Raw genomic sequence first — 14,800 nt, 5'->3', positions numbered from 1 at the left:
TATTTGATCTCAATGCTCTCATACCCATCAGGTATATTAACTGGAGCCCAATGATTTAATGACGTGAAGGCCAATTTCGTTTTATCGTTTTTTTTAAATACTAATAATTCATTAATAATTACACGATATATGGAACAACAGAATTCTAAAGTAAATACCTACTTTATTATTAACTAGCTGACCAGGCAGACTTCGTAGTACCTCAATCGATAAATAAAATACCTAAACTTTTGTATGAAATAAACTTAAAACAAACAAAAGGAATCCATCCGATGGGGGTCCGTGGGGACATATCAAAGGGAAAACAAAATTGTTATTTTTATTTAATTCCGAGCATTTTCATATTTATCTACCTTTTAAACCTTCTCTGGACTTCCACAAATAATTGAAGACCGCAATTAGCCAAATCGGTCCAGCCGTTCTCAAGTCTTAGTGAGATTAACGAACAGTAATTCATTTTTATATATATAGTTATATAGATAAAAAAAAGACCGGTTACAGAAACTGACTTGTTTCTGAATAACCTGGTATGAGTATATTTTGAGAAATAACTCTATGTAATTAGAAGTCTCAAATGAGTAAATAATACATGCCGGACTATTTCATTTAATTTAAATTATTATTTGCGTAATTACTGGTAGTAGGACCTCTTGTGAGTTCGCGCGGGTAGGTACCACCGCCCCGCCTATTTCTGCCGTGAAGCAGTAATGCGTTTCGGCTTGAAGGGTGGGGCAGCCGTTGTAACTATACTTGAGACCTTAGAACTTATATCTCAAGGTGGGTGGCGTATTTCCGTTGTAGATGTCTATGGGCTCCAGTAACCACTTAACGCCTTAATCCAAGCAATAAAAACAAAAAAATATTTGAATTTTAAAAATGTTCCTGGACCAAAGAGCCATAATATGTTATACTACTTAATAACGAACAATATTACGAACGAATTAACGAATAATAACGAATTTGTTTATACCAACACTTTCTTAATAAAGGTGTGTATACAAACCCAAGAACGGGCGCGCAGACCGCAGCGGCTGTGTCGCCCAACCGCAGTTTCAGACGACATGCGTTATTACTGGTCTGTATGAATTTATACCGAATTGCATTTGCGGTTCATACCTACAGTTAGCGGTCAGCCGTTGAACACCTTGCAGATGTGCAAGCGGCTTAAATCCTGACCAACGCCATTAACAAAATAAATTTATATTGTTATATTGATACTGTTAATTTAATTTGGAATCAATATTTACACTAATAAGGGTGCTGACTACACTTTTTTAATACGCTTTTATTAGCTTCAGACGTATGTATGTTTGTAACGGAATATTTGAACATGATTTTGACCCCTTTCAAAACGTCGGATTAACTCAAAATTTGGTATACTTATTAAGGACCGATGACAAATCAATAGAAAAAAAATTTGAATAAAAAAATTGAAAAAATTTAAATTCAACTAAAAAAAGAAACATAAATTTAATAATAGTTTAAAAAACTAACAAAATAGGCTTTTATAGAAAATCAAACTTCCTAAAGGTTAAACAACGCTTTTATAAAAAAAAACAGCAAGAGCGACATATAGAGCACTATTATTTGTTTATTTCTTGTCGTTGATAAGTGAACAAGTTGATGGCCATAATATTATTAAGCAGCGTTAAGAGTCCATAACTACACATTGGTAGCCAAGGCAATGAAAGAGGAAAAGAGGCAGACAACTTTTTGTTGGTTGATGGGACAATTATATCAGGCATGTTACAGGCATAGCACGGAGTAGAGTAGCTAGAGAGAGAAAGATCAGGATGGAGCAGGTTAGGTGAGGCTTTTGCCAATTGGCAAACGGACTTACAGAAATTAAAGAAGCATCTCACCAAATACGCGACGAATTTTGTAAAATACATATGTATCGGTATAAGTGCAGTAGTATGAGAAATATTGTATATTGGTATAAAAATAATTTTATATAACAGGTAGACCTAAGAAGAAATGGATGGATTGCGTGAAAGACGATATGTGTAAGAAGGGAGTGAGCGAAGAAATGGTAAATGGTAGAAGAGTATGGAAGAAGAAAACATGTTGCGCCGACCCTAAGTGACTGAGAAAAGGACAGGAGAATGATGATGATGACGAATAATTGTATATCGGCTGTCCGTATAAAATGTTTATTATTATTATTTATAAGTGTCCGTAAACTATCATAAACAATGTTCGAGCACAGAGCGAGGGTGCAGTGAATGTTTATCGATAATAAGTCTGAATTTTATTAACTGACTTCAATACACACAATCCGCACGAATGTTCTATGCTATGAATATTAAAGGTTAATGTTGAATGTTACGGTCGCGAGGACTGCATACGATTTCCGCGGAAACAGGTTATTGAATGACTATTGTTTCGATTCAAGTGCAATTTTATATGTATAAGTGTGCAGTGAGCGTTATTGCTTGCTAAGATGATCGATCGTATTACACTGAACAGACAATATCACATGAATAGCAACTCGTGTGTTACACAGTACACAGACATTCTGCCTTTCTTCCTCGCTTCGGTTTCCTTAATGCTTGAGAGTCGTGACAACTTTCTCGCAACAAGATTTGATTTTAAATCACTATACCTCATTTCGTCTTTACGCATTAAAAGTGCACAATTTCTAAAAATATTCGAAATTGAGTCAATATGTGGAAACATTTGGTATCACCAGTATTTTTCTCATAGATACTGTCAAAAGAGCGTTGTTTAATATATTTTTTTAGTTGTACTTATGTTTCGACTACTATTAACAAAATTAATACATAATTTTAACTTACTTTAAAAGACAGATAATGTAACTGGTAAAAAATAAAAAATAAATGTACCAAATATCATTAATATTAAAAATATTACATGTTGAACCTTTAAAACACTCTCCTGTAAAATTAGTAAGTTTTGAAATTATACAGTTTTAATGCGAGAAGACGATTTGTTCCTATTTGCCGCAGAATGTAGAGCATCGTGGAATGCGATGTCAAGAGTAGTGCTGATCTGGTCAGTCCAACGTATCGGGCTTCTACATCATGGTCTTTTCCCGTACACTTTGCCAGTAACCATTACCTTCTCCAAGTTTCGGTCATCCTTTCTGGTAATGTGGTTAAAGTATTCTATTTCTACCAAATGTTCGATCTGTTGCTCTGAATAACAATGTTCCAATGAAACGGTATCGTCCTACTCTACTATAAATAGATGTAAGGAAACAAGCCGGTCACGAACTTACATTGATAAGACATAATTAATAAATACATTCAAGAACTGTCGAGCTGTCGGTCGATAACTTTGAAAAGGTATTTTTTGCGGATCAAGTCGGTTTGATTAATTATTGAAAATTTCCGAAAATTTCCGAGGTGTTTTTTTTTTGTTATCCGATTTTTCGTTTCCGTTCCTGACAGCTCAGAGCTTAGCACTTTGTGTTCAGTGATTATCGGATGCTGTAGATAATACCATCACAGCCTCAATATTTAGATCAACCAAAAACATAATAATAGATTTGGCAATAAAATTATATATTTTTCTAAGATTTTAAAAATAATTCCTACAATCTACTAAATTTCATTTTAAGAAGAAGAATGAACATATAAACTTAAATATTTCCTTATGTAATTCCATCATTAATAATATTAAAAAAATAGAACATGAAACAAAAATAAAGGTTTGACAGTAGGACAATTATTAATTGTAAACTGTACAACATTTTTTTCTATTATATCAATGTTCTGCATAAAGATCGCTTCTGCTTAATGCTCGCATCAACTGGATGACTTTTATGTGGTTGTAAATACCGACTACTAATCTCTGTTACCTTGGATCGTTTAAGTACGGATTGTCGACTTATCTATTTTTAACGTGAAGTAAGGCCACAGGCTGATGCAGTTAATGAACTGTAAAATAGATACACACTTTCTACATTAGTGTGGCACTTTTGTGTTGAATACTTTTTAAATTAAAATGAAACAAGATTCTACAAAGTTTATATCTTAGAAGCTGCTTTAGGCCCGCGGTCACGGAATTTTACGTGAAAACTAGCGGTTTGACTATTATCGGTAACTCTCGATCTACTCATATCTCAGCTCCTTTGTACTATCTAGCTACAGGTACTAAAATTCGCCTTAATTTACGTTGTATAGTACCTTCAGTCCTGGCCGTAGGGGGTGTTTTGAGACTTGCCCGGGGAGGGGCGGTGTTACCACTAAATTGCTTCACAATCACGATGCAAATGTGGATTAGCCGATATTGCGAAGGAGTTGAGAATTGGACCTGTCTCAAGATTCACATAAAAGCGTCTACGGGTTTAATACGTACGTCACAATCTATTAAAAGGCATAACCGTACTTTCCTCAAAGATTTTTTAAATATTCTAATGTAAAATAGATCTTCAAATTTATATTTTATGTTTACTTTATACACACGATAACGACCTAAGCAAACGTACACAGGCAAACAGCGCAAAACCAAAAAGAAAATGAAAAACGTAACAGCACTCGGAATCACTCGCGTACACGCTGATACAAATATCGCAATTCTAAAGTCCGTTATGATAAAGCATTTTCCCCGTAACGAGGACATCACGAGAGAGTTATCGAGTGCACTTTTATTGGGCCGAACTCGTATCCCCCTTTCATTTCAGATGCAAATTGACCATTCGGCTTGTTGTGGAAACGTGCCGGACACATTCCGGGGCGATAATCGAGTGCACACAATCAAAACCTTTAGCGACCTCTGACTGACGTATTTTAAATACGATTTACTTTGTCATTGGCTTTGACTTTTTCGTGTGTTATTTTTTCCGTTAAAAGGACAGGTGATAATCTAATTGTTCTTGATCATATGGGAAGAAAGTGGACTTTTTTTAGGTAATGTTTAGTTTATAAATAATAAGGTTTATTAAATTACTAGATGATGACCATCTTATTGTGTCTTTAAAGCGGTTAGTTGCTCTCAAATAAGAAAAATAGTATTTTTATTCGCCAATAGATGTCGGGAAGGGTTGATTATTGAAAACACGAATAAAACGACATTTTCTGAAAATAAATCGTAGCTAGACCGATTTATCGCCCTCAAAATCCCCTGTATACTAAATTTTATGAAAATCGTTGGACCCGTTTTCGAGATTCAGATTACATATATATATATATACAAGAATTGCTCGTTTAAAGGTATAAGATAACAAAATTTTGTGTTATATTTCTTGTCACGTAGATGTGTGGACGATCTCACGGTCCACTTGGTCTAAAGGATATAATGAACGCTATCTGTCTTGAGACATCTATATATTAATACGTGAAGCAAAAACTTTGTACCCCATTTTACGAAAATTGCGCGAACGGAGGAGTATGAAATTTCCCACACTTATAGAGAATGTAGAGAAGGAGTGCAGAATGTTACTATGTTTTTAAATTATGCATAAAAAATACATTAAATCAAACATTATTCAGGTATGTATATATACAAATAAATTGATTATTTTATTATTGATTCCGTATGTAGCGTTGGGAAACAGTTTTTCAAAGTGTTCTCTTTAAGAAAAAATGTTGTTGCACTAGTTCTCTTTGTTCATAGACATTCAAAGTTTTTTGTTTTATTTCATGTTTCGATAAAGCCATTTTTATTCTATTTAAAAGAACAGAAACTATCTACTTCCGCATTTTAGACAAGGCTTTTGAAATATGCCTTAAACAGTTGCGACCTAAAATAGATAAGCGATATGTAACGTGGATCAGAATCGCACTGACGCTATCTTTGTTACAGTTAAATAAAGAAAATGACACAATGATCAAATCGATGCCTCCAATAAACACTACTCTAACTCCAAATTCGTAGGTTTACAGGAGGAGCGTTTAAATGAAAAAAGTTGATAAAATCTTTATTATTGCGGATATATTTATGTGTTTTTTTTGTGTAACTAGCTGATTTACTCTTGCTTCGAACCCCATCAATAATGATTTGTAATACTTTTAAAATAGTGAAGCAATTTGCGTGAAAACCGAAAATTTCAAAATTTTTAGTTAGAGTAGTGTTCATTGGAGGCATCGAAATATTCACAGGCTCTTTGAACGAAAAAGATCACCAAAGATTGTAAAAAAAAAGACGTAAGAGCCGCTGCCTAATCAAAAATACATTGAATTCATCTCAGAGTTTAACGTCTTCACCCTCAATTGCGAATAATTGATGCAGACGATGCTCTGCATATAACTAGCTCTCTAATTAGAAAGATGCCGTAGGGTGTGAAGAAGTAAAATTTAAAATTTTCAGTTAGACTTTATTCGTGAACTCTAAGTTTTAACGAAACATACTATGTTGTTTTAATTAGCGGAGTGTCTGACGCGTGTAGTCTTTCACAAAAAAGGCTCGGCTCTAATTATGAATTAGTTTTGATTTAAGTTTCGCAGAATATCAAATTTAATTTTAATGAGCAAAGCATTCAAACTAACATTTTTTAGCACAAAATTATAAATAAAAAAGATTTTACAGTTTTTTCATTAATTTCGAAGTACGTAGTGTATGCAGTCTGTATGTCATATCAAGAAGTAAATTTATAAATTTACATTTATTCCTAGCTCTGGTATAAAATAGAGACGTTTATATAACGACATGGCTTCACACCCATTACGAAATATAGCTTCTCTAGTGATCTAGCGGTAAGCAGCAGCCTGGCTCTATCCCTGGTATTACTGAGGCCCATGGGCGACGGTAACCACTGACCATCAGGTGAGCCGTATGCTCGTCTGCCTAAAAGGGCAATAAAAATAAAAAATATCAAAATCTGCAAGAATATCACATTGGAAACATCTCAGCCTATAACTGTCCACTGCTGGACATTAGCCTCTTCAATCAATCTCAAGGTACAAGAAACAAGGAGAAACTCAGGGTATATTTATTAACACTTTGGCTGCTGCAACTAAAATCACAAAACTTCATCTCGTGCGGCGGCGGGTCGAAATGCGCCCACAACGATATTACCACCAGTATGTGCCAGGTATTTCTCGACGCACTAGTATTAGGGTAGATTCAAATGCGCTATAACTTTACGAAAGCATACTGTATACGATTCATAGTGTATAATTGTCGGTGTCGAACTCTTACAAACACCTGTATTAATTGGTCCGCACCGGCAAGAGTGACAAAGTCTTCTTCATCCGCACCGCATGCGTTTCGGTTTCAAGTGTGGGGCAGCCGTTGTAACTATATGAGACCTTAGAACTTATATCTCAAGGTGTGTGGCGCATTTACGTTGTAGATGTCTATGGGTTCCAGTAACCACTTAACACCAGGTGGGCCGTGAGCTCGTCCACACATGTAGGCAATAAAATAATAATAATAAAAGAAACAGATCTGCAATAGCGAGTACCGCCCAAAGACTGTTTCGTTTCACACGTTCCGCGCGTGGAGCACAAAATCAAACCCACGCGCTTTCATCACTCACTTTAAGCCTATCTATTTATAACGCAAAGAAATCTAGGGTTCGTATTGTAAAAGTAGGACAGTCGTGACACTAATACACCTGAGACTTCAATATGAAGACTCTAAGTGGGCAGTGAACGTTGCGATCTAACCTCGCTGGAAATATACGTGATCATATTTGTATTGCTATGAAATGTAATTCGCAATAATAATCAAAACTTAACGACAGCTTCTATAAACTTCGTGTTAATGATCAGATGCGCGATGTAGAGCTACCCGTTTTGTTCTCACGATCTTAGAGAACACGTCTAAGTTCTCCTTATAACTTCAACCAGAGCAACGATCTTAGTTACTTCCTTCATTACGGAGTTAATAATATTTTCCCATTAATATTTAAACCAAAATAGTTTCACACATTATTGAGTCCCATACGTTTGATTTTATTAGCATGTCACTAAAATTGATGATTGAAAGATGAAATTGACTTTTAAAAATGTTATTGTAATTTGCTTTCACACATTTATATAATAAAATAGTAATAAGAGATTTGAAGCTTTTAATATGAATTAAATAAATTATTAACGACATCAGTTATGAGTATCAGTGGACAAACATCGGTATACATAGGTACAGTACTGAGAAATTAAAATTACAAAATTGAATTTTACAAAAATAATTTCGAAAAATTTCGCCATTTCATATTCCACACTCGCATTCGTATTTAATCGCACAAAGTACCGGCATTCCGGTCATGGTCCATTAAATCAATTACGTTATTTCGAAGTGAATAAAAAAAACCTTAACAATATACGTATATTTATCAAGTTTGTTTCGTTGATATATTTCCTACTTACTATGACTATAGAAATGACTTTAGAAAAGCAGAACGCGGCAACATATGCTCTATCTCGTACGTGCAAGGAAATTAACCAGTCCCTTTTATTTAATTCGATAAAATCGAAATTATAACTTCTTATCTTCCTGGTCATGTTTTACTATCAAATTCCATTCCTAACTAGTATAGGGCACGTAGTACTAGGGCAGGTTGCAAGATCATTCGAGTCATTGGTTATATATGTTAAGGATCTCTAAATCCCCCTCCAAGCAAGTTTTTATTCTCGCCCACCACCGAGCTTCACTTCATCAAGCGATCGCGAACGCATATACATCTTTAACGATTACATACATTATCTACTACAATATTCAACTTCATTATTATTTGTTCTTCAGTTTTTTATCTTTTAATATACTTGTAAATACGAGCCAAATCGTTTCATTGAAGAGTACAATAAGACATCCAGCAAGGAACATTGGTGACCTCGACGTGATCAACGTGATCAACATCAAACAGCAGGGAAGTGTCCATTCCTGATTTATATCTATTCTCATCATAAATCATCCATTAATTCATCCATAGGCCTTAGACTCGAACGAAAGTTAGCTTAATGTACTTTAAACTTTAACAAACTACCTCCATCTTAATAACTAAGAGTGAAATACATTAGTCAAAAGTTGATTATTACACATTAATAAAGTCAAATATCATTTCGTAATCAATACTTCATTAAATACAACAAATTATTATAATATTACATTTTGTTAACGCTGAGATTGCAGTACAACGAGTTGTTACAATACATTTCGAAATAATTCTTTAATAACAAGCGTAAAAATTTAACATTAAATTATTCATCATACGCATTCATTTAATCATAACATTTGTTTTGAATAGTTCAATTTCTGCATTCCAGTAAACGCTTCGTGTCGCACTACGTGTGTCATTTCAAAGCCGTTCGTTCCCGCATCTGGCCGACTACAGTTTATAAGACACTGCGCTGACCTTGACCCATTGTTAATTGAGGGCATTGACCGGATTGCATAATTTACGTAACATTCTATTTTAATTTTATTTATTTTTCTCGTTTGCTTTCAATTTTGTATTGCTCATTACTTTGCCATTATGTCTCATACTGAGAGATCTATCTCGCCAATCGGGAGTCTTAAACTAGATGTCCCCAGTGCAAGCACAGTAAGCACATTAAAAGAACTCAACGCTCGTCGTAGTTCCGTCAAGGGTCGTATTACTAAATATAAAAATTTATTTAATAAGATCTCAGAAACGCAGCCGGCCTTGCAGGTTGATTTGTGTATGCTTAATCAAAGATATGAAAGTTTGAGAGATATGTTTTCTAAGTTTGATGAATTGCAGACGCAGATAGAAATAATGAACACTGCTAATCTAGAAGCTGAACTAGATATAAGGGATGATATTGAGACAGATTTTTCATCACTTATTGCAAAAACTCAATTATTTTTGGAGGCTAATCAGACGCAACGCGAGGACTTTAGGCCCGCAAATTCTGAGATTTGTTCCAATTGTTCAAACCCAAGTCAACATAATAATATATCAGGCTTCAAATTGCCTACTATAAAAATTGCGAACTTTGACGGCACTTACTTTAAATGGCTAGAATTTCGAGACACTTTTACTTCATTGATCCACAGCAACAACAGAATTGAATCAGTACATAAATTTCATTACCTCAACTCTTATCTTGAAGGAGAGGCTGCTCACGTCATCAGCAATCTCGAAGTTAGTTCTGCCAATTATGATGAAGCCTGGCAACTTCTTTGCGAGAGATACAACAACGAAAAGCAACTGATAAGCAATCATTTAAACTCGCTCTGTAATCTTCAGCCCGTGTCTCGCGATTCATCTAAAGATTTAAAATTTTTAATCGATCACATTTCGAAAAACTTACGGGCTCTCAACACCCTGGGCGAACCAACGGCGTCGTGGGATACGCTAGTAATACATCTGGTCACTTCAAAACTCGATAGTAGCACTAATTTTAAGTGGGAGGAGCACAGGAGCAATTTCAAGAGATCACCTTCTCTTAAAGATTTTTTTTGTTTCCTGAAAGCTCGAGCCGATATTTTGGAATCAATACAATTGAATAGGACAGAGCGTGCTTCAGTTAATAAACGTCCGCTAAATTCCTTCGATTTGAGCAAAGGTCAACGGCCTCAAACAAGATCATTTGTGATTTCAGCTGGCCAATCCTCCTCCTCGTCGACTTCCATATGCGTCCTGTGCGGTGGTGATCATCGCTTATATGATTGTGCGACCTTCTTGGCAAAATCAATCGCTGACAGGACCGCCGAGGTGGTGAGGTTAAGACTATGTTTTAACTGCCTACGCAAGGGGCATTCAGTACAACAATGTAGGTTAGGTCCTTGTTACATTTGCAAATTATTTCACAACACCCTACTACATAGGGATAATTCTCAGGCTGCAAATATATCCAACGTTCAAGCACAAAGCTCGACAACCGAAGCGGGGTCTGAGGGTGAGCAGGCTACGTGCAATAGCGCTGTCAGTATGTCAGTGGGTTCCAAATCAAATGTACTTCTTTCAACGGCGATGGTCGAAATATACAATCCAAACACAAGACATCATGTCACGGCTCGTGCACTTCTAGACAGCGGCAGTCAGTCGTCCATTATTACAGAGAATTTAAAATTGAAATTACAGTTAAGTTCTTTACCGACTAAATTAAACATTATAGGGATTGGTAATCAAAACACATGCTTGAAGTCGTTGAATCGTTGCAACATAGTGTTGGCCTCAAAGTGTAACGATTATAATATTGAAACTTCATGTTTAGTGCTGCCTCAAATTACAACCAACCTACCTAATAAGACAGTAGATATTTCAGAAATACAACTTCCATCTCATTTAAAACTCGCAGATCCTAAATTCAATTATTCGGCACCTATTGATTTACTAATAGGAGCCGATATTTTTTGGACTTTAATTGAACCGCGACAAATTTCTTTAGGAACCAACAAGCCCGTTATGCATAAATCCAAACTAGGTTGGATATTATCTGGTCCAATCTCAACCAGTCAAAACAATCACAAGAATTCTATACATTGTAATTATGCTTTTATTCAATCGCGCGAGTCGAGAGTTTCAAATAGGTCTCTTAATGAGCAACTAGCTAAGTTTTGGGAAATTGAGCAAGTACCTCAATACGATTCCCTCAAAACAGACGAAGAAATAAAATGTGAAAATCATTACGTTGCTAACACATATCGTAATGATGAAGGCAGGTTTTGTGTGAGATTGCCGTTAGTTTCAGAGCCCACTTGCTTAGGCGACTCATTCACACTAGCTAGAAACCAGTTCTTGTCATTGGAGAGACGTTTGTCAAAAAACAGTGACCTTAAAAATTTATATTCGCAGTTTATACATGAATACTCTGTGCTAGGCCATTTGTCTGAGTCGGAGATATTGATTCCTCGGCAATCTTATTTTATACCTCACCACGCGGTACTGAAACCATCTAGCGAATCAACCAAGCTGCGCGTCGTATTTAATGGTAGTGCGAAGACAACATCTGGATTTTCCATAAACGATTTATTAATGGTTGGCCCAAATATACAAGATAAACTTTTTAACATTTTGCTTCGATTTCGTCAATACACCTACGTAATATCAGCTGATATAGAAAAGATGTACCGACAAGTACAAATACAAAACAATGACCGCGATTTGCAAATGATACTTTGGCGTGATACAAGTACGGAGGCACTGAGATCACTGCGGCTCAATACAGTTACCTATGGCCTTTCTAGTTCAAGTTTCCTGAGCACACGTTGTCTGTGGCAGTTGGGCGAGGACTCTTGTGAACCTAAAATTAAAAATATTATTCAGAACGACTTCCTGGTGGACGACATGCTCACCGGAAGTGACAGTGAGACTGAGCTACATTATATTAAAAAAACCGTAGAGAGTACATTAGCAGCCGGCTGTTTCAATCTACGTAAGTACCGTTCCAATATACCATCTCTCTTGATCGAGCCGCAGTCTGTTCAACGTGAACTCATAATTAGTTCATCGTCACATACCTTAGGGATAGGTTGGAACCCCAACGAAGATTACATTAGCTTTCCTAGCAATTACAAAATTACAAAAAATATTCCTACCAAAAGATCAATTTTATCAGATTCATGTAAAGTTTTCGATCCTCTTGGATTGCTGAGTTTATTCACAATTAAACCTAAAATCATACTGCAAAGACTTTGGCTGACTAAAATCGATTGGGATGAACCTGTTCCCGCCGACATAAGCAGAGCCTGGCAATAATTTCTTTGCAGCGTGTCTGAAATCCAACACTTGCGAATTCCTAGACATGTCTTATGTCCCGAGTCGATTAACACAGAGCTGCATTGCTTCTGCGATGCTTCACAGTCTGCCTACGCAGCATGCATTTATCTCAGATCTCACGACGCGCAAGGCAACGTGCGCGTACGCTTGTTATGTTCCAAAGCTCGAGTAGCTTCTGTGAATCCGATGACTATTCCAAGACTCGAGCTATGCGCGTGCGTCCTGGGCGCACAGTTGGTGAGTGCCGTGTGTCGCGCATTGCGATGCGCAATTTCCCACAAAATATTTTGGACTGACTCATCTATTGTGCTGACCTGGTTGAGTATGAGATGTGATAGACTGAAAACCTTTGTGGCAAACAGGGTAGGTACTATTTTGGAATCGACTGACATTTCTGAGTGGCGTCATGTGCCAACGTCGTGTAATCCTGCAGATTTAGCTTCACGTGGTTTGGATGTGTCTGCACTTCCTCAGATGGAACTTTGGTGGAACGGCCCAAAGTTCTTGAAAGAAAGGAAAAATGAGTGGCCAGCATTGTTTAACCACCGCCATCCCACTGATGATTTGCCGGAAATAAAGATTAATTTAGTGAAAACATCTAAAAACATGATACAGACATTAATACATTTTGATAGGTATTCTAATTTGCGCATATTGCAAAGAGCTTGTGCATATATTTTAAGATTCGTTTTAAATTGCAGAAACAAACTCAATAGAAAGAATGGTATATTGCAGCCTGATGAGCTCATCAATTCATTTGAAACTTTAGTGAGATTAGCTCAGAAGGATAGTTTTAGTGCTGAACTAGCCACAATCGATAATAAAGGCGTGCTAAGTCCGAACAATCCTTTAATTTCCTTAAGCCCGTTTATTGATGATAAGGGTATATTACGTGTAGGTGGTCGTTTAAACTATTCTTGTCAGATTTACGACAAACGTCATCCTATGCTACTACATGCGAAGCATAAATTGACAAAACTATTGTTCCAGCAAGAACATTTACGTCTTATGCACGCTGGCCCACAGTTACTACTGTCCACTGTCAGAGAATTCGTCTGGCCCATAGCGGGCAGAGATCTGGCACGTGCTACTGTGAGACAATGCATTGTATGCAGGCGGGCAAGTGCTAAGATGCTTGCACCTATGATGGGCGCATTACCCAGTCAACGCGTTGATCCTGACTTCCCCTTTATAAGTGCTGGTATTGATTTTTGTGGACCTTTCTTAATAACTGATAGGAAGGGTAGAGGGTGTAAGATATCGAAATGTTATATGTGCGTTTTTGTCTGCCTCAGATACAAATGTTTGCATTTAGAAGCCGTAAGCGACCTCACCAAAGAGGCATTCATATTATCGTTGCGTCGTTTTATCTCTCGCCGAGGTAAGCCGAAGGAGATTTTCTGCGATAATGGCAGAAACTTCGTATCTGCATCCAAAGAGATTACAGAATTTGTGAACTCTCATGCTGATGGCGTCGGTGGATTCCTTTCTAGTGAAGGGATTGATTTTAAATTTCAACCGGCATATGCACCACATTTCGGGGGTCTATGGGAGGCGTCAGTCAAATCAGCCAAATTTCATTTGAAAAGAATTCTCGATAACACTCACTGCACATTTGAAGAATTAGCTACTTTGTTTAATCAAATCGAAGCCATACTCAATAGCAGGCCTTTATGTCCCTTATCTTCCTCTCCTGATGACCTTGCTCCTCTGACTCCCGGACACTTCCTCATTGGAAGACCTTTGACGTCGTTGCCATCACTTAACTACATGCAACTTAGTACCTCTAGATTGAGCCGATACCAACACTTGGAGCAGATTCGTCAACATTTTTGGAATCGATGGCAGCTAGAGTACTTGAACGAATTACAGCAAAGACACAAATGGCGCGTACCAGCAAGATCAATCCAGAATGGTGACTTAGTTCTACTGAAGGACGAGAATATTCCACCGATGCAATGGCGGACAGGTCGAGTCATCAACCTATTTCCAGGAAAGGACAATATCGTGCGAGTAGCCGAAATCAAAACTTCGACTGGCGTTTATCGGCGTGGACTTCGATATCTTTGTCCTCTATTGGATACTGCAGAAGATTCTTCATTGGAAGCAAATGCTTCCAAGGCCCCGGAGGATGTTAAGGATCTCTAAATCCCCCTCCAAGCAAGTTTTTATTCTCGCCCACCACCGAGCTTCACTTCATCAAGC

The 14,800-nt window shown here is 36.9% G+C and overlaps 3 protein-coding genes across 3 annotated transcripts in view; 2 read left to right on the top strand and 1 right to left on the bottom strand.

Moving 5' to 3' along the window:
- LOC114245744 (uncharacterized) overlaps positions 1 to 14,800 on the bottom strand; it is a 129,394-nt gene that overhangs the window by 57,607 nt on the left and 56,987 nt on the right. The gene's annotated exons all lie outside the window — the stretch shown is intronic.
- Positions 10,805 to 12,574, top strand: LOC149503468 (uncharacterized). The gene has a single exon (XM_089739086.1). It carries the CDS (start codon positions 10,805 to 10,807, stop codon positions 12,572 to 12,574), a length of 1,770 nt encoding a protein of 589 aa, XP_089595212.1.
- LOC149503467 (uncharacterized) lies at positions 12,782 to 14,743 on the top strand. Its single transcript, XM_089738535.1, has one exon. It carries the CDS (start codon positions 12,782 to 12,784, stop codon positions 14,741 to 14,743), a length of 1,962 nt encoding a protein of 653 aa, XP_089594661.1.

Source organism: Bombyx mandarina, chromosome 01 (assembly GCF_030267445.1).
Source record: "Bombyx mandarina strain Sakado chromosome 01, ASM3026744v2".
NCBI classification, from domain to species: domain Eukaryota; kingdom Metazoa; phylum Arthropoda; class Insecta; order Lepidoptera; family Bombycidae; genus Bombyx; species Bombyx mandarina.
The sequence above is the reverse complement of the archived record's forward strand: the minus strand, read 5'-3'. Positions and strand labels throughout refer to the sequence as shown.

Excerpts from the sequence above, each read along its gene's own strand:
- LOC149503468 (XM_089739086.1), top strand. The coding sequence starts at position 10,805 with ATGTCAGTGGGTTCCAAATCAAATGTACTTCTTTCAACGGCGATGGTC.
- LOC149503467 (XM_089738535.1), top strand. The coding sequence starts at position 12,782 with ATGACTATTCCAAGACTCGAGCTATGCGCGTGCGTCCTGGGCGCACAG.